The 21,377-nt window shown below is 39.2% G+C and overlaps 1 protein-coding gene and 1 pseudogene across 1 annotated transcript in view; both read left to right on the top strand.

The window, feature by feature from the left end:
• LOC129769112 (uncharacterized) overlaps positions 1-21,377 on the top strand; it is a 159,841-nt gene that overhangs the window by 135,975 nt on the left and 2,489 nt on the right. The window contains exons 5-9 of the mRNA XM_055771151.1: positions 1,094-1,412; positions 1,478-2,039; positions 11,519-11,690; positions 11,757-11,942; positions 12,016-12,159. Coding sequence (XP_055627126.1) covers positions 1,094-1,412; positions 1,478-2,039; positions 11,519-11,690; positions 11,757-11,942; positions 12,016-12,159 — 1,383 coding nt within the window. The remainder of the gene's footprint in view (positions 1-1,093; positions 1,413-1,477; positions 2,040-11,518; positions 11,691-11,756; positions 11,943-12,015; positions 12,160-21,377) is intronic.
• Positions 8,987-9,175, top strand: LOC129772412 (U4 spliceosomal RNA; annotated as a pseudogene).

Below are 21,377 nucleotides of genomic sequence, written 5' to 3'. Positions count from 1 at the left end.
CTGTCTCTTGAAAGTTTTGATAAGATAAAAACGCTGTTTTCATCAAAAATATTAAAAAAAAATCTGTTTCGATTTTGATAAAATGGCAAGTATTTCTTGGAATATTTCGTATTAGATTCTGGATACTCTGTTGGTCAACCATGGCAAAAAAAAACTTATCTTGCTAGGGTTATCCCCTAGAACCATGAAGACATGAAGCGTTTTTAATTACAATTCGAGAGTCCTGAGTTCACTCTAAATGTTTCCAATACGTTCCAATGATGCTACCGAACGTAAGCTCTACTTCTTACTATTCTGATGTCTTCATGATGATCTTCATGATGTCCAAATCGTTCCATTCAAAGCATTTGTGAACTTGAAGTAGTTATCATGAGCTAACATCAATTGGTTATTGCTCTTATTGCTCTCGATGAATGAACTGTTTTCTGTGAGATTGGTGTTTGATCAAATTGAACTCTCAAAATAGTGACAATCGTCTTTATGTTATTTAAATATCTTTTCGATTGAAGTTAGTTCAACTAGCATGTAGCAAAACAATAAACGTAGGCTCGCTAGCTCGAATACCCTGTGAAGGCGTCTACTAATTATCACCTTTCTTGTTTTACTTCTTGATTTCACTTCCGTTTTAATCTGTGAATCTCATACCTCACTAATCAAACTCACGTGCAATTAAAAAAAAACACTTGCGAAATCCTTCCTTCATCACACCACCACCTAACCTTAAATCTCACGGTCCTAGAGGTTGCGCGTCCTGCGGTAAGTTTGTCAACGAATTTTCAGTTGAGAGTCCAAAATAGCTCTACATACCCTGTTTTGCTTTCCCCCAACAATGCAACTAATTCCTTGTTGCCCCCTTCAGATCTGCTGTCTTTGTATTTGTGTAGTAGCGATCATAATAGAACTCTTCTCGGGCATGGCCATCTAGAACACAAGCCTGAATCATACATATAGATTATCTTCCTCGAGCGTGAGTAGTTTAGTTTGGACTAACCAAATCTCGGCAGTCTTCACAGAAGCATGGTTTTAATGGTTTCTAAGAATACACCGTCATATCGCTGGTGACCGCTCTGATATGTTAACATTACTTTTCCAGGACGTAATTTATCACAACGAAGCGTATACCCACAGCAGCAGTGGCGATGGCAGCCCGGAGTTCGAACAGCACGGAGTTAAATATCCCGATTCACAGCTGCACCGCCAACAGCATCTCGCACCGGACTCATCCCAGAAATGTTCCAAAAGCAACGCCCCGCTCTCGCCTCAGCGGGGCCATTCGTTCATCGCTGCTGTGATTAGTGCGATTAAAAATGCCACCGGCAAAACGGATGCTCTCAAAGCGAACGCTTCCACTGCTGCTGCTGCTGCTGCCGCTGCCGCTGTCGCCAAGGAGAAGAAAGAGATTTGTGGTCATGGTATGAGTACTTGTTTTGTTTTGTTATCTGTTTCGTCTCATGTTTGATATTGGTTTTTGTTTCAGAATCTGACTCCACTGAGATGTTAGACTCGGAAACCGAGCCATGCCTCATGATGGACAATGTTCTGGAGGATGTCACGATGCCGGATTCCCACTCCCACAACATGGTCTCATCTTCGACGCGTATTTCCCAAATCGAAATGCCTTCCTCGATGGAGAGCGGAGCCAACATGATGATCTCCCACGACGAATCGCTGGACAATTTGTCGCAGGCGATCGCCAATCGACAGCAGATTGAACTACAGTCGAGTATTATGGCTAGTGGACGGTCGCCCCGCTTCCGGCAGCCGTGTAGTGGTGGTGGTGGTGGAAGCTCGGAGCAGCGAGCCAGCGTTGGGGCGGACAACACCACGGCTAGCCACTCGTCGTCGCTGGAGGACGAAGAGAACAGCTGCTGTGGGGAGACATCAATCGCCGAAATGCCTTCGATCTGTGAGTACTGCAACGCTCAATCACTGGTAGATCAGGTGATCGATGTGGACAATCTGATCACGAAGCTGCTGAAGGTGCTACGCATCGTGCAGATGGATAATGACCACTGCATACAGGAGTTGATTAATCACAAGTGAGTTTTAGTGTGATACTAGTTTGTTCGGGGTTTTGTCGTTCTATAAGAAACATACGATTTTAAATTTTTAAATACATTTTATTGATCAATGGAGACCCAATGGACTTCAGAAAAAAACAAACTGTTACCAATATTTGTTTGACGATTGGCGTTAAAGAAACGCCAATGTTCGAAAAATATTTTTTTCCAGTCTTCCATTTTCCGCGAAATGACGAAAAATTTAAAAAATTGGAAATTAGCCAAAATATGCATTTCTTTTTCGTGTAGGTTTTATCAATTTTTTTTCTTACATCATAATAGGTTTTTTTTTATCAAAGTAATACTATAGGAAAACTGACATATTTCTGTATTTTATTAGATTTTGCTATTTGTTAAGTTATTTTAATGAAACACCTTCTACGCATAGTTGCTTCAAATCGAATTTATTGCCATATAACGATAGAATTGAATGAAATTGATGATAAGTGGTAGCTAATACATTTATCCACCATTTGGTGAAAAAACATTGCCATATGGTTACTTTCCAAAACATGAAAAATTATCTAAGTTGCTGTTGTACGAACAGCTTGTCTTTAATGAGTTAATTTTCGGTGCGTTTTTTATCCCATATGTTTATTTTATTAGGCTCATTTAGCAATTCAGCTGTAACAGAGCCGATTTTATTCGTGTACATTTTTATATTACGATGATTTTGTTGTATATTACACAGTAAACATTTAGGCATAAGAGTATTCTTATCTTATCGATACACGTGTTGTAAATTACACAATGTCGTCTTTTTCCGACGTAAGAATACTCCTCGAAAATTCGAGGCTTCCATTGTTGTGTTATTTATAGCACCAATAACCGATGTAGCAAACCGTATGTGAAGTGAGAGACTAAGATCACCATCACATGATTATTGTGTGGATGTAGTAGCTAGGAAAAAACCCCAATCGATTGATGATCCTGAATTATGAGCTCACGATCGTTCGCTTAGTAGCGGAGGCGCAACCATTAGGCTAATAAGGGGGGTCTTTTTTCGGTGCGTTGATTTGATTAAAAATGAATTTTAATTCTCCCGATTTCGACATGCAGCTTGTCTGAAAAGAAAATGGAAAAATAATAATCCTGATTATGACCATATCGGTGAGACCCAGTTTTGATCGTTTCTGGTCGATTGCTAGCTTCAAACGGTCCATTTGTTGTCAGTAGAGATCTTAATTTAGTATATTGCACTAAAATAAAAAATAAAATAAAAACAATTTTAAAAAAAAAATTATTGAAAAAAAATTTAAAAAATTTGAAAATAAAGTAAGTTGCACATATTTTACTATTGCAGTATCGACACCATACACGCCATTCGCAACTTTACCGGCCTGGCTTACATTTCCGCATTTATAAAAGCAAAAGAATAAAATGTACCGAATTTTCTCTTTGTAGACCTCAATTGTTAACACCCTGTAACTCACAACTGAATGGAACAAACAAAAACAGCAAAAGATAGAGGCGAATGAACTGCAAAGTTTAAAGCCTCTTAAAAACAAAGAAAGAAGAAGAAGCAAAAGATTTTTTTTAGTGTGGAATGTCACCTTTACAAGGAGCCTATACCTGAAATTGCATGATCGATACTACGCGAGTTATTGATCACTAAAGCCAGCTATCGAGAAAATAATGGATAACTTTTTTCCCCAGCCTAATATTTGTAATATTTTTATGGGACTCTCGTCCCACAACACTTCCAGAGGACGCAGGGGTGTCAAACCATCATACAAACAGGACTTTAGACCTCACATTCCAATTTCGGTTCCTTTGCTCTATTAATTCTCGAGATGTGTAGAAATTTGTGTTTTGTTAGTATGGGAGCATTTCTCGTACCCAAAAACCCTCACATATCAAGTTTGGCTCCATTTGCTTGTTCTCAATATGCAGAAATTTGTGTTTCATTTGTATCAAAAACAATTCTGAATTTTTAAATGTTTTCCGATTATAGAACGGTATGTTGAGAAAGTTTCTTCTGGTCAAAAATACTCTTCGAAATCTGTGTCCCCTCTGATTTAAGGAAAGATATCCTGAGAGAAGAGCATGACAATTCTCGCGTAACTTTTGAAAAGGATTTATCTACATTTATCGATTCTCGTCATCGACATTCTCTTTCGTTAATAACTCAAGTATTTCCCGATGAGTTCGAAGACAAGGGAACCTCGTTTATCAAAATGTGAGGCAAAACTGGCGTCAAGTCTGTCTGCAAGACCGTGCTTATCGAAAGAGAAAGCCAATGAAGAGAATCGATCAAAGCAGATAGGTCTTTTTCAAAAGTTACGCAATAATTCTCTTCATTTAAGCTATGAGGGAACTATTGCGAGAGTGGATAAAAATACTGTTGACCTCAAATACCCGAAGACGTCAGAGGCCACATGACTGTGTTCGATTTGTAAAGAGAGCGAATCGAGTAACCAACCTCAACATCGAAGATGCGTAAAGAATCACCACCATGCGTTTCCAAATCATAGCCATTGATTTTATTCAATCTTAAAAATGCTTCTTCGTGTGCTGAAGGGTAAAATGAACAAAGGTGCTTTTATTTTTTCAATAGCTTTAAAATGTTTGTATGTATAGGAGCACACATATCTTTCTCTCAGACTGAACATCAGCTTGGGACTAAGGCCGGCTGGAATACAAGGCTGTTTTACACGATCACACTATCCACATAGCCACTGGTGCTGTTGCATGAATGCGTGAAAATATTACGTGATAATATTTAAAAAAATAAATTTTAAAAGGAGAGCATAAACGTGAATCTAATAGGAGTACCGGTAAGTGTCTTCGTTTTTTTCCCAAAAATATGCTTTATGCTGTAAAATTGGTTACAAATTTAATATTCGAAGTATCACAAATTTTTCCCATCTTTCTGGCAATTCACGTATCCCTTTGCGGAAATAATCGGCTGGTTTATCGGCTAACCACGAATCGATACAATTTTTGACTTCATCAAAATTGGAGAAGTGCTGGTGACCATGTTGCATCGATTGAAAAAGATAGTAATCGGACGGAGCAATGTCTGGAGAATACGGCGGGTAGGATAGAACCTTCCATTTCAGCGTGTCCAAGTATGTTTCGACCGGTTTCGCGACATGCGGCCGAGCATTGTTGTGCTGCAAAATAACATTATCGTGTCTTTGCTCGTATTGTGGCCGTTTTTCCTTCAGTGCACGACTCAAACACATCAATTGTCGTCGGTAGGAGTCCCCCGTAATGGTTTCATTCGGGTTTAGCAGCTCATAGTACACCACACCCACACCCACACCCCACCAAATAGACATCATAACCTTCTGGTCGTGAATATTCCGCGCGGCCGTCGATGTTGATGTATGGCCATACGTTGCCCGGCGTTTAGGATTGTCGTAATGGACCCACATTCCATCGCCAGTAACGGTTCGATGCAAAAAACCCTTTTTTTATGCCATTGGAGCAGTTGTTCGCACGTGAAAAAACGGCGTTCGACGTCTCGTGGCTTCAATTCATGCGGCACCCAATGTCCTATCTTTCGGATCATTCCCATTGCTTATGGCATGGTTATGGATATGGTTTGCTGAGCTACTCCAAATGTATCTGCAAGTTCATGTTGCGTTTGTGATGGATCTTGATCGAGTAAAGCGAGTTTTTGGCGGTCCGGAAGGTTCTTCGTCTTCCAAGTCAAAATTACCACTTTTGAACCGTGCAAACTACGTCTGACACGTTCTCTCAGTTGGAGCATGGTTACCATAAACTTCCACTAAAAAGCGATGATTTTCCGTAGCTCTTTTCTTCATATTGAAATAATGAAGTAACACTACCCGCAAAAACACTCTCGTTGGTACGAAATTTGACATATTCTAAAAACTATGTTGTTTACGCTTCAACTTCTTGACATATACTGAAAAAGACGCGCAATGTCTGGAAATTTGATTCACTGGAATAATAATCAAGTTACGCCATCTGTTGTAAAACCAAAGAGTAACCGGTACACCTAATATATCCTTTTGGACCGTGTATGAGGCAAAGTATGCGAAAAGATTTAATGCGTGCTTATTTGCAATGTGTCTCGCTCATCTTGCTCATGTATTGCTATAGCATATATATTAGGCTGTCAAAAAAGTCCTGCGGTATTTCCGCGAGGTGTCGTTGTAAGCGCGTAGTTCTATAATATATAGTCCTTGACAGTGTTTTGTTTGGTTAAGTCGTTCGTAAGTTATAGTGTCGCAAATATGGAGCAAAATAAAGAGAAAATCCGACATATTTTACAGTACTACTATGACAAAGGCAAAAATGCATCTCAAGCTGCCAATAAAATTTGTGCATTTTATAGACCCGATAAAGTTTCCATTTCCACCGCACAACGATGGTTTCAACGTTTTCGTTTTGGTGTAGAGGTCGTCGAAGATGCGCCACGCTCCGGAAGGCCTGTCGTCGAAAATTGCGACAAAATCGCTGAATTAGCCGAGAAAGACCGGCATAGTAGCAGCCGTAGCATCGGCCAAGAGCTGGGGATAAGTCATCAAACCGTTATTAACCATTTGAAGAAGCTTGGATTCACAAAGAAGCTCGATGTATGGGTGCCACACACGTTGACGCAAAAAAAACATCTTTGACCGTATCGACGCATGTGAATCGCAACAAAATCGACCCGTTTCTGAAGTGGATGGTGACTGGCGATGAAAAGTGGGTCACTTACGACAACGTGAAGCGCAAACGGTCGTGGTCGAAGCCCGCTGAAGCGACTCAGACGGTGGCAAAGCTCTGACGCGCCAGAAGCTCCGGGAGCTCGGATGGGAGGTTCTTTTGCATCCGCCGTATAGTCCGGACCTTGCACCAAGTGACTACCACCTGTTTTTGTTCATGGCGAACGAGATAGGTAGTTAGAAGTTAGCCACAAAAGAGGCCTGTGAAAATTGGCTATCCGAGTTTTTTGTCAATAAGGAAGCGAGCTTCTATAACAGGGGTATTATGAAGTTGGCATCTCGTTGGGAACAAGTCATCGAACAAAACGGCGCATATTTGACTTAAAACAGATGATTATAACTAATTTTATGAACAAATGAAAATTCAAAAAAAATATCGCAGGACTTTTTGACAGCCTAATATTAAGGGAGTATGGGAGAGTAGCACATTTTCTGTTATTTTTAAGCTCATTTAATGTAATAAATCGAGATGCCAAAACATGTGCTAAAAAATTAATTTTGGGTGTAGTGTTGGTACCAGCTCTTACAAACTTGCCGATTTGACAGGAAAACCGAACGGAGTTTTTTTTTCCGCCACTGATCTGAAACCAGATTCCTAAAAAAATACAGAACAATAAGTTGTAGTTCATTCAATTTTGAAAAAATAATTGTTTTAGATCCTTTTAGCAATTACAGAGGCTAAAAGTGATTCATATAATGGAATTCTCATCTAGGATGGTAACGAATTTTCTTGATCCCAGGAATCCATTTCCTGACTTAAAGAACCTTTTATTACAGAACTCGTATGAAATGATACTCTTCGAGAGCATCCAAGATGGAAAATTCGAAGTGCTCAGAATATTGCTTACTTACCTGAAAATAAAAAAAATAAAACCTAGAAATCCTTACCTGAAAATTTATAGAATGAGCTCTGATAGCTAAACGGTAATATATTCATGTATTGAGCACATGGTTAGCAAACGATGGTTGAATCCAAAAAGAAGAAAAGAGTTATCAAGTCTCATCTCGTTCAGTTCCGTAGAAAGAGAGACCATCGCAGCATGTGAGAAAAGATTAGGAACTGGTTGGGGGCACTACACATTGGAGAGAGTGTATAACTGATTATTGAATTCCCCTCAACTTACAACTTACGTTAAGTAGTTGACGATGAGCGTTAGGGCAACGACCCTGATCAGTGCTGAAAATAATCAAATAATTCATTTGAATTCGAACGACAAAAACCATCGACACTTGTTGATACTCGTTCGTCTGTTTTGACGTAGGACTACGTCTTTCATTTCTATACTGGGCAATGTTACGAAAACGAAAGCGTTACGCGGGAGAACGAGATTTCGAGCGTTAATAGCTCCTGAACAACTGAACGAAATGGTATGATAAATACCTCATTCGAAAGATAAAATGTCTACGCGTTCTATGCTTCTTACTTTTTGATCCAAAAACTTGTTCCAATAGCCTTACAACTGCTTTCAAAACAGGCTATTGAAATCACACCAATCGGTATTAAAGGGAGTGTCGCTCGGAAATCCACTCAGTTATGATTGCGCAACGATTGAGGTACCATCGTTGGAATGAATGGATGTTCCCGTAACACAGACTTCAAAACCATGGAGCCAGGGGAAATCGGCATTGCAAAATAGATACAGCGGGTACTTTTGTACTCGCTTGCGCTTTTGCAAATCGGAATGTTTCGATAACATAGATTTCAAAACCATGGAGCTTGGAGAAATCGACATTGCGAAATAGATGCAAGTTGTGGGTACTTTTGTACTCGCTTGCATTTCTGTAAATCGGAATGTATCCCTAACACAGATTTCAAAACCATGGAGCGTGGGGAAATTGGCATTGCAAATGAGATGCAATCTGCGGGTACTTTTGTACTTGCTTGCATTTTTGTAAACAGGAATGTGTTTTCCCAAAACAGATTCCGAAACCAATAAGTTGGGAAAATCGGTATTGCAGCTCTCGGCAGTACTTTTACATCTTATACTTTTATACAAAAGCGGGTACAAATGCAACGCTTTGGCTCGGTTATTCAAGACTGCATATCCCTTCATGTCGCCAGCTTACTGAACTTCTACGCATACCGTTTGATGATTAGGCAAAATATTGATAACCTTTTGCTGCGATAACCTCTACCTTAATGCATGAATTGACCTATATTGGGATTTGTTTGCAATTGAATTCTTAAATTGTTTCATTCATTCACTAGTTTAATCAACAATTTAATCAATACATACGAAAGATAGCTCTGCATAACGGCGATGTCGTACCCAATGAGGAACATCCGAGGAGCTATTATTGCTAATTGAAAAAAACATAAATGATTATTAAGCCAACGGCAGTCCTACGTCAACCTTGCGGTTTTATCACAGGTATAACCCATCCATAGTTTTTAAACGTGGACTGTAGGATTTTTTACACTTGTTCAAAAAGAATTACCACTGGCGGGTACTATTATGGATCTACAAGCTGAGTGTGGTCGAACCCAACGCGCTACATAGATTTTGTTGTTGTAGTTGTTCGCGACTATGCACTCTCTATGGGTGGGACTTATGTTGCATAGTCATATATTCGGCGGTAGACGGAACAGGAGCTGCAATGGAAGATTAGATGGATGGTATTGTGTGTCCAATCTACAAAAAAAGAAGGAAATAATATTCTCAGCAAATATATTGTCAACTAGCTGACCCCGCAAACTTCGTCCCGCCCAAAATTTGTTTTTTGTTATCAATACCTTCAAACATTCACGTTTTCTTACTATGAGCAAGCTCATGGGTCCAATCGCAGAACTGTTCGTTGATTGGTCTTCTAATCGACTCCGTTGAATTTACCTTTTACTATAAAATTCCTAGTACTTCTACCAAAACTCATCATTATAATATCATATTATTTTCAGACACAATTCTCGTTCAAGATTTTTCAACCACTTGCAAATAACATGTTTCTCCGTTACATGGAATAAATGTTTGATACAGAAAATATGATAAAATAAAGACAGCCCTAAATCGGACAATTCCTTCCTCGAGTTCTGCTCTTATCAACACATCCGGTGATCCTTTTTTTGGTATAGATAGAAGAAGATACAGGAGAGCGTTTCATCATATTAAAATCCATTTCCAGTTTCGAACAAAGATCAATTTCGCTAGCGCAAACATCAAATGGACTAACAGCACATGTCACTATGTAATTGTAGAACATATGGGAATTGGGAATGGTAATTTTTCCTAATTTTCCCTTTTTCCATTAGAGTTTTCCGAAAATTTTCAATTGTCATGTTTGGTTGAAATATGTGTAATATTTTTGTGGGACCCCCTCTCCGTTCCAGAGGAGGTAGGGGCGTCATACCATTATACATTTCTCATACCCAAAAACCCTCACATCCCAAAATGTGCTTGATTAGTTCTCGAGTTATGCAGAAGTTTGTGTTTCGTTTGTATGGCAGCCCACCCTTAGAGAGCGGGAGGAGTGTCTAACCACCATAGAAATATCTATTGCATCTTAAAACCTCCATATGCCACATTTGGTTTCGTTTGCTTGATTAATTCTCGAGTAATTCAGAAATTTGTGTTTCATTTGTATGGCAGACACCATACAAATGGCAGGGGAGGAGTATCTAACCACCGTAAAAACATTTATTGCACTCTAAAACCTCCACATGCCAAATTTGGTCTCATTTGCTCAACTAATTCTCGAGTAATTCAGAAATTTGCATTTGATGTGTACCGTAAAAACATTTATTCCACCCTAAAACCTCCACATGCCAAATTTGGTTTCATTTGCTCAATTAATTCTCGAGTAATTCAGAAATTTGCATTTCATGTGGACACCCACCACCCCCCCCCCCCTCTTAAAGAGGGGGGTGGAGAGTCTAACCACCATAGAAACATTTATTATACCCTAAAACTTCCACATGCCAAATTAAAAAAAAAAAAATAAATAATTATTCCATTTGCTTGATTAATTCTCGAGTTATGCAAAAATTTGTTTTTCATTTGTATGGCAGCCCCCCCTCCCCCCTTAAAGAGGGGGTGGAGTGTCTAACCACCGTAAAAATATTTATTACAGCCTAATACCTTCACATGCCAAATTTGATTTAGTTTGCCTGATTAATTCTCGAGTTATGCAGAAATTTGTGTTTCATTTGTATGACAGCGCCCCCCACCCCCCGGGAAGGATGCAATATTACTGAATTCCATAAGTTCATCTTCCCAAGACGATTCACTTAAACGGATCAGGCCCCTTCGCTACGGGTATACTTTAACTTCATACGACTTTCCAAAAGATCATCGGATAAGCCTGGAAATGTTGATGTGAGCAAATTTGTTAAAATATGGTTCTGCTTCTGTAACAACCTTGTTTTCGCGCAACCAAAGTCCGCCTTAGAAATTCCAATCTACAGATTTTAGAATAGAAAGAAAGAAGAAAGAGACGGCTGGTCACCCTCACAGAAAATTATTGGCTTTGTCTGCCCTTCTGATGACATCGTGTGCAACAATAGTGAATCAGATTGGCCAATAGGATTCAAATGTATTTTCAATTATGAATAAGTTTTTCTATCTGTTTAAGCGGTAACGGTTATTTTATTACGAAGGTACAATATCAATTTTCGAATGGGTTGACGAATCTACACAAAGCTTAAAAAAAGTTGTTCCATGTTTAGAAAAAATCAAACGACGAACCTAACAACGCTATCCTTCATCGAACGACAAAGCTATTGAATAGCCTGATAAAACATATACTAGCATTACTATATTGAACATATATTTAATCCCTCAGAAATAGGCTGGCTCTAACCAACGAAGAAATCCAGGACCGGGTGAAGGAATACGAAGAACTGAACCAAAAATTGAGAGATGATCTCAAGGACTCTTCGCATCAGCTGCTCATGCGTGGTAACGAACTTGCCAAGAGCAGATCGGAGCTGCAAAGTCATAGGAAGGAAATAGACGTAAGCTCGATCTTAGAGTCTAAACGCGATTCATTCATCTAAATTTTGTGTTTGTGGAATTTACAGAAACTCAACGAGGACATCTGTCAGCTGAGCACTCTCTGTAGCAACAACAACAACAACCAGAAAAGCAACAGCACCGGACTGGTGATCAACCGGGAGGATATCATCAGTGCGCTGAAATTGTGGAACGAAAACGATTCGATCCCGGAGAGGGAACTGATTCAGCACGTAGTGCAGGCGTGCAACGAGGTAAGTGTGGCATCTGCTGACTCCAATCTCTGAGAATTGAGGACAAGTTTCAAACGATTCGAGTAATTGTTAGATTCCCAGGCTGAAAGCCCGACTGTATGAGAAAGAGCAGCTGTTGCAATCACTAACGACGACGGGCACCGGTAGTGGCGCAAGCTGGCATCAGGCACTGAACGAAGCCAAGCGACAGTACGAAGCGATCGATCGAGCGCTAGAAGTAAGTGCGAAGCTATCTAAAACCGTAGAAAAGTTGCTAGTGCACAAGCTGTTTAATTGACGGGAAAAAAACACATATATTAGTCCTACCGTTGTTGTTGTTGTTGTTGTTGTTGTCGTTGTTGAGTTTTTTTTTCAATCTTAGATTTATGCTTAAAAGTGACTTTGTAACATGTTTGTTTTTGGGAATATTTAAAACAACATTGTTAACGACACAAGCATTGAGGGAGAGAGAAAATCTCATCCACTGTTGCTATTAACATTCTAATTGTAAGTAATTGCTGAGGGTGGTTACTAATCTATATCTTTATACTCATGTAATAATCACAAAAGTTCCTTACTTACCAGCTTTATCTATAGACAATAAAAGAGATTAATATATTCGATTTCAAACAGCTAGTGTCTACTCTGTATTTCGTCTGCATGAATTCCCATTTAGAAACAATTGTCTCACGTCTTTATTGTTTTTCATCCCATTTTTATTTATATCGCATTAGCGATATACATAAAAATGGGATAATAACAACAATCAACCATCTGCACAATTAATGAGGGGATATCGAAGAGTGGGCACTAATAATACATTAATTCAAGATGGGCCTTTGGCATACATTATTCGTTTCCAGCCTGCAAACCGTTGTTGGGGATTCATCGTAATTCTTGACCCCCGTCTTATCTACAAAATAATAAAACTACGCTTTGAATTGAAGTCATAAATTGTCGTGAAAAATTTGTCAGTTGAAATTAGCTCGTCAATTCTAATTAATATCTAATCAACAAAAACTCCCTTCTGAAAACAAAAAGGCTGCAATTCATAGTTGTTCCTTAATTTAGGAGTAGACTGCAATTTTTCACGTTAGTATTTTTCAATTTATTTAATTTGGTTTTACGCAATCGCACATAGGAAGGAAACAAATTTCTTTTCTGGCGAATAACTCTATTTCACTAAATGACATTTGGGTTCATTTGATTGTACGAAATAACAACGTCGGACGCATGGTGAAGAATGAAAAATATGGCTTCCATTCATCCTCGCCTCGTGCGGCTGCAGTTTTCTCGCTGTCACGATGGTGCTTCGTGTAAAGGCCCATTTATACGTTGCTAGTAGCTGACTTGACAATGAGCAGCTACTGACCCGGTGGACTCGCTTGACAATTGGTTGACTCGCCTTGTCCGTTCACATAGTGTGAGCTGCTGGCGAGAAACTAGATACTACGGCACGGGTTTACCTGGGATGCCAGGCGATTTTTCAAATGTCCATCAAATAGTCAGAAACAGCAATCAGGTCCGAATTTGTCAAATGATTGGTCCGAAATCGACTTCTTTATTGGTAGTTTTCATCTTAGGTTTTCAGTTGAATGTATCATTACACAATTTTATAGAGATTACAGAGCAGTGTTGAGAATAACACCTGAACAAGTGGAAAAACTGTTGAATTTAATTGCTCCACAAATACAACGCCAAGATACACTCATGAAGGATGCTGTACCTGCAAGAGTGATAATATAAATGACATTGATATGCCTTTCTTCTGGAATATTGTTCAGATTGTTGTCGATATTTTTTAGAATCTCGAAAGCATCCATAGCTAAGATAATTCCGGAAGTATGTGATGCTTTAAATGATAGTCTAGAAGACTTTTTAAAATTTTATTCACACGCGTCAAAAATTAAAATAATGAATGAAAATGTACTTTTTTAAATCGAATATGTATTCTGTTTCTTAGAACCTTACTTTTTTTCGCAAGTTGTGAGTGAATTTTGAATGAAAATTGTGCCTGATAATGATTCTATATTAGACATTCTCCAGAAAACTATCTCAAAAAGAAAGCGTGCCCCGCCAGCGTGCAAAACAGAATAACAATGATTTCGTTAAGAAACTATGAGGGTTTTATTTGTTTTTCCAATAATTTTCAAGTCTATAAATATCTTCGCATATTTTCAAATATCTTAAAAATAGAGACATTTCTTTACATTTGGCATCCCTGATTCGAACGCTAAATTCTGTTTTTGACGTTTTGAAGCATGCGAGTGCGAGTAAATTCAAAAAACTTTGAAGTAGCTCGCACGCCGGATCACACATGACAATAACTGGCATGATGTGTTCACACGGTGTGAGTAGCTGCACTGCAGTAACTGACTAGACCGACTCGTATGCTTGCTCGCACCGTCTGAACCCGGCTTAACACATCGTTAATACCAGCAGATTCTTGATACACTGACAGAAATTATAAGTGGCGAACGGCTCGAACATCCTGATACAGTTCGTATAGTTGAGTGCGAGTACCCTCGAATCGCAGCTATAATTTATTTTTTTTTTGCATTAAATTCATTTTATTTATAAACATTTAGAACTATCTATATATATATATATATTTTCTTTTTACATTGTAAGTGATGCAGCTTGTTTGCTTTTCAACTCTGGTACTGTTAGATTGGAAATTAGTTGTAAGTTAAGCACATCGCATATTTTTTTGTTTTCATTACACTACTGAGTAGTTTTGTTGATTTAAATATAAATTTGATAACCTACATAAAATTTAATATCCTACTTAACCTAGTCTCATTACCTATAAAGGTTGTTGATAATAGTATGTTCAGAGTGCAAGCAGTCTTCTCGAAACTTATTTAATTTGGTGGCGAATCTACTTTCCAGTGTTTCAATCCCAGCCAGATCATGGACCTCTGATGTTCTTGTCCAGGGAGGAAGGTTGAGTATCATTCTAAGGAGTTTGTTTTGGATTCGCTGGAGCTTAAGCTGATGCGACTGGGCGCAGCTGCTCCAGATCGGCATACCATACTCAATCACCGGATAAATGATTTGTTTGTAGACAGCAAGTTTGTTACTCAGACACAGAGTGGACTTTCTATTTATGAGTGGGTATAATGATCTTATCATTATACCACACTTAGTCACGATTTTATCAATATGTTGTCTGAATAACAGCTTGCTGTCTAAGGTGACACCAAGATAAGTTACCTCGTTTGACCAATCCAAGGCATTGTTTCCCAAGCTGATCCTGAGGTCATCAGGCGGAACAAGTCGTGGGGATTTACAATATGGAAATATAATGGTCTGGGTTTTAGCCGCATTCACGCGAATCTTCCAGGTGTTATAATACTCAGACAGGACATCAAGGCCCCGCTGAAGTTTTGCTGTCAGAGCACGTGTTATTCGTCCCTTATAGACAATGGCCGTATCATCTGCGAACAGAGACAACTGGCCATCGCCTGGTAAGGGAGGAATATCTGACGTATATATATTAAATAGCAAAGGACCCAGGATGCTGCCTTGGGGCACCCCTGCAATGATATTCAATTCATCTGAACAAATATTATTCAGCGAGACCCTGAATGTTCTATCTGAAAGGTAGTTCCTGATTAGTTTAATCAGGAACATATTGGAGGCGAATGAACTGCAAAGTTTAAAGCCTCTTAAAAACAAAGAAACATGAAACATCAGGAACACTGGAAAATGTCGCTGATGCAGCTTAAAAACCAGACCATCATGCCAGACATTGTCGAATGCCTTTTCGACATCCAACAATGCCATTGCTGTTGTTTTGGCGACTGATTTGTTCCGCCTAATGGTGTTTGTTACCCTAACCAGCTGATGGATTGTCGATCTACCATTCCTGAATCCGAATTGCTCGTCAGGGAAACGCAGCTATAATCTCATCGGCTGATAGATCTTCTACTATCTCCAGATGAAAGCCTTTAGTGACCATGCAAACGAAGACGCACACGTATCCCTTCACATGTGTAGCCTTCTTCCTGTCTATTGGACCCGCGAAATCAACGCCAACCTTTTCGGAAGCCGGAGCCTTATCGCACCTTGCAATGAGAAGATCCCACGTGTGTTGACTTGCACACCTCCAGTCTGAAACACCGTACGCAAATATCTTGCGAACGGGCTCCTAAAATCCAAAATTTTCGACGGATTTGGATCAGCAGAGCAGATGGTCGAATGTGAAGGTTCTCACGGCGTACTGTCTCAATCAAGCGTTGAACAGTTTCATTTTTATTGATATTCCTCACTGCGCAGAAATAAAGAGCCGTTCCACCAAAGATCGTTGTTCTTAAGAACGTCAACAAATTGCGACGCGCGACACAACATCGGGTGAATTTTCCAGTGTATTCACGTATTTCCGCTTAAATTGCGTACCGGTAGAGTTTATCTCACTAACCAGGTTTCGTTCAAACACTGTCATGCGTTCCGGGTTTTTGTTGAGACAAACTAGCACCACCTGATTGTCTGACCACAAAGAAATGTCTTGAAGGGCAGTGTTAATGCAGCCAATAATTTCTTCATCAACCTGTGTAAAAAAGCGCTGCTAGATGCTCCTTTCTGGAATGGTCAACACAGTTTTCGGAACGATTTTTTTTTATCACAATAATATATTTATTTACAATGATGCTACATCCCTCAAAGAGATTGGATCTGATTCACAGCATTGTTGTTCGGCAATCTTGCAGGGCATCATCGCATTCGTCCAGCCTTGGCGACTTTCTGGATGCTGGGTTCGCCATAGAGTTGCACCAGTTCGTAGTTCATTCGTCTTCTTCATACTCCGTTTTCCTGTACACCACTGTAACAACGAGTGACTCCTCTTCAAGCATCGTCCATGCTTCGTGCCCATAGAGAACAACCGGTCCAATTAAGGATTTGTACATGGTACACTTCGTACGGGGTCGGAGTTTGTTGGACCCTAAGGATTTACGGAGCCCAATAGTTTACTGTTGTAAGTTCTAGGACACGAAGCGGATCATAAGGAATATTCCTCCAGAATACACGTAATAGCGGCGTATGGCGTTGATCGACGAGAATCTGTCCGTAAATTTTGCCAAGTCAGTAGTTATTAAAAGGAAAACGAAACCGAACATATAAACTGCAGATCATTTCGGCTGCTGGCAATCTTCATAATATAGTTGAGGGACTGACTAGATACCTTAGCAGACGCATCGAATATAACACGACACTTAATAGTTCTATTCGAATGCCGCAGAACCGCATGATGAGGTAAATATCATTTAATGATACCTGTGAGATCCTTGATGACATTCACTTCTTTGAAGTGTTCAAAACTTTCGTACTTGTCCTTAAAGTCTTGGTACAGCTTCCATATATCTGGATGCTTCCCCCCTTTACGAAAATTAATCCCAGTGGAACCACCCCCAATCAGTATTTTATAAAAAAGTTTGTAGCATATCAGTAAAATAATGAAATAATACAAACGGTTTTCAAGTTATACTTGCAACAAATTTTATTTTATACTTGTATCTGATTGCAAAAAAGGTATATAAAGTTTGTCAAGTTAGTTGTTCTGAAATTGATCCGATACTTTCATTACCGTCAGTCGGAAGGAATTTCAAATCATGTCCAGATCCTGTTCTTTGATATAAGGAAAATATGTTTCAAGCTTAACTTGCTGTAAAAAGTCTTGACAAATGCAGTACAAGTTCCTTATTTATGGTTTTCTATACTGTTTCGTCGTCTGTTCCATCACCATCACTGACGAAAGTCTTCCAAACATTGCGAATGTGTTCAATTGAACATTACATTTCAGATTTGGAAATGTTCGCCAAGGATCGCAAATTTTAGAGTATTCAATAAGATTTTGTGAAATTTTTGTAAATCATTGCCATCTTCAAAGCGAAGTAAATGTACAATATTCCACTGCACAATTTTCCCCTTTTAATGACCAAATTCCGCACTAGGGGGGAATTCCCCACCGGTTGAAAATTGGTCTAGTATATAGAACCATGTTAACGTAAGTGTACTGGAATCCCCTAACTCGCTTACTGACTCTTTCAAAGATAGGTCTGGTGGCCACTTGCCAGTCACAAGACATTTTACCTTCGCTTGAAAATTCTTGTATTGGACTACAGGATGGTGGCTGCAGACACGGATTTCCTGAAAATCGAGGACTATTGGTTTCTGTCGTCGACCCTTAAGCATCTCGTCGTAGTTGGGTAGTTCGCCGTGGTTTATAGTTGACCCTCATGTGTAACGTACATTGTTGTGCAACGCTGCGATTTGCAGTTGAACCACGGAATCATCTCCTATTCCATTGAAGTCTCGCTTCAGGAACTTAGGATTTCCTATGCGCTGCCTCCAACTTCTCCAGGTATACCTTAATCTCAGCTTCCGTTAGCTTGATTACTTCCTCTTCATTTGGGCGAATTATATTCAGAATACGAGTCTTCTTATTTTCAGCTGCGCCACGACGGCGGACAACTCTTTGCACATTCTCCATGGAGACCTGGAGACCAACTTTTCCGTTAACTTCAGCTTCTTCTTTTCCTCCTTGCTTAAGAGAGTAGAGGAATCCTGATGAGACTGCCCACGTGCAGAACCAATACAGGTTTTTCGGTTTACTGCAGCATTGAAACAGTACTTTCCGACATGCTATTTGACGATGGTTGTGAAAACAACCAAGTCTATGCTCAAAACAGGAGGGCAAATCGATACTCTTCTTAACATAATACTCTTCCTAAACAGCACTGCGGAGCCACTTCAAGCCAAGCCTAATGCCTGACATCGGTTACAGCGGATTCACCAGAACGCCAGTTTGGTAATAATTAACTTCATTTAATAGAGAATCTTCAATCAACTTCACTTAGTTGAGGCACTTGTGCTCCCGTGGCCGAGTGGTTAGCGTCATAACTAACATGCCGGGTGTTCGGGTTCGATTCCCGTTCTGGTCGGGGGAATTTTTCGTCAAAGAATTTTTTTTTTTTTTTTTATCTGTATTATAGTGATTTTCAACTCATTTGGCTGGTTCGTCACTTTTACTTCCATTTTGGAAGAATGTCGAGAGTGAGAATTGAACTCGTGACCTTCAGCGTGAGAGGCATGGATGTTACCACTACGCCAGATCGCCTCCCACGTCAAAGAAATTTCCTCCGACTTGCACTGTGATCACGCGTATTCTAGAGCTTGCCACTCAGAACGCATTGCAAGGCGTGTTATTTGGCATAGAAATCTCAACTAAGTACTAATAAAAATGACGCAAGTAATACTACGTTGAGACGGCGAAGTTCCTCTAGGAACGTTAGTGCCATTGAAGAAGAAGAAGAAGTTGAGGCACTTAATTGCTCGATTAGTTATCTTTCTTCAATCGATGAGTCACTTTCCAAAAAGGGGACCGCACATCATAAATTTACTTCATAAAACATCGCTTTAGCACATCGCTCGATGGCGGCTATGGTGCTCACGCCATCAGTTTTTTGACGTAGGGCTACGTTATTCATTGTTATACTGAGGTGTAAGTTTAAAATTTCGAAAGCGAGAGCCTTACATACCTCTTTACTGTCTGAACGGAATGGTATGATAACGACTTCATTCAAATGATAAAATTGTAATGACTTATATGCTTATTACTTGTTGACCCGAAAACTTGTTTCAATATCTCAAAAATTGCAAAAATTGCAATCTAATTCATTGACGATGCTTGCATCTGTGGTGATCGGACGCAAAATCTTGATGGGTACTAAGTTCTGATTATGCAATAGGAAAGGAAGAAAGAATGGGTCAGTGGGAGTGAGAGAAGCGGCCTGAATAATAACATTAGCGCTACTAAGGGAGATATATATGTGGATCACGACTAGTTCGGACTGGCATGCGTTAGTGTGCTTCTCGAGCCTCTGAACCGACAATCAGTTTGATTATTTCATTACAAAATTCTAAAACCTCAAATCTTTGAGAATAACAGAGTACAGCCATCTTCCAAGATCATCTCTGTTCCATTGATTTCGTCAACTGGTGAGTGACTGCGGTAGGGAAATTGTAAGGAATTCCCGGTACACCATTTGTTTATTAAAAACTGTGCCTTGCGTATTACCCATCTTTGCTAGTGAATCCGGCTTCTTATTACCAGGAAAGGCGCAATGGGAAGGAATCCAAATGAAAGTGGTTAGAAAGCTTTTATCAACAAGAATATTCAATGAATCCCTAATTTGATGATCCTCGCGTCTGTTATTTCAAGGAGTGAATGGCCTGGATACTGCTGAGACTATCCGAGAAAATAAAATACTGATCAGATTGTAAGGTGAAAACATTCTTGAATAATTTATGTGGCTATATTTCGAACCAAAAATTCGAGGTGTTATCGACGATCGAAGATGATCTGAAATTTCTCGAATTCCTTCCTTCATAGAAAGATCGAAATTAACAGAAGATTTGCAAAAGTTCGGGATGCTAACATTACTAATGCTTGCATTTGTCCTAATCGGAATGTGTTCCCGAACACGGACACATAATCAAAGCGCCTTGGTAAATCATAGCAGATATATATATATAATAGAATGTAATAATTCATTCTTCCACTCACACAATAAAAAAAAAATTCAGCATTTTGAAAACTATCCATTCACTCATTGAAAATTGATTCAGATGCGACTTCAAACAAATAATTACTAAGCCATCAATAGTCCTACGTCCACTTTGCGGTTATATAACATACTAGCTGACCCGGTAAACGTTGTTCTGCCAAATAATGTATTCCTAGAGAATATTTTGGTTGGAAAAAATAACGAATATATTTCAAGAGGGTTTGTATGTTATCGTTCAGATCTGTAAAATTGATCTGAATGATGATTTTCACAGCGAAACATACATATGCGTACCTCTTATATTCGAATTTTCCCTTTTTTTTTAAATATCCTTCTTATATATATAGTAAATTTTTTCGAATTTTTCTAATCATCTCAAATATTTTCCAAAGTACTCTATCATTGTAATTTGGGTGAAGATAAACTCACAAAATATATGGACGACGTAGATCTGATCAGCCGTTCCCCCGTGATGATGAGTTATACGTACGTTGGAAAAAGTCTCTTTTATATATAAATATATAACCAACAAATTCTCGACTATTTAGGAGCTCAGAACCACTTTTTCCTTCTAAATCCGGAGCAGTCAGAGAAGCATTCCACTGCCCTCCAACCGGTTCGATTGGACCAAAATAAGTTCCTTATTTTGCGAGTTGGCTCTATTTTTTCTCGTTGACATTTGCCCTTGATTTGTTTCTACTGAATCGCGTATCGGTAAAAATAGATTTTCATTTCTGGTTAACACGTTTAGTGCCCCGGTTTTATGGCGACTCTATGGAAATTTTTGAACGTATTAGGGCCATCGTTTCTTATCGTAGTGGAAGGTATTGCTTATAAGCTTATATGCTTATATTTGTAAGCTTTATTATCATATGTTATACTGTCT

This window comes from Toxorhynchites rutilus, chromosome 2 (assembly GCF_029784135.1).
Source record: "Toxorhynchites rutilus septentrionalis strain SRP chromosome 2, ASM2978413v1, whole genome shotgun sequence".
In the NCBI taxonomy this organism is placed as follows: domain Eukaryota; kingdom Metazoa; phylum Arthropoda; class Insecta; order Diptera; family Culicidae; genus Toxorhynchites; species Toxorhynchites rutilus.
This window is presented reverse-complemented; position numbering and strand designations above follow the sequence as displayed.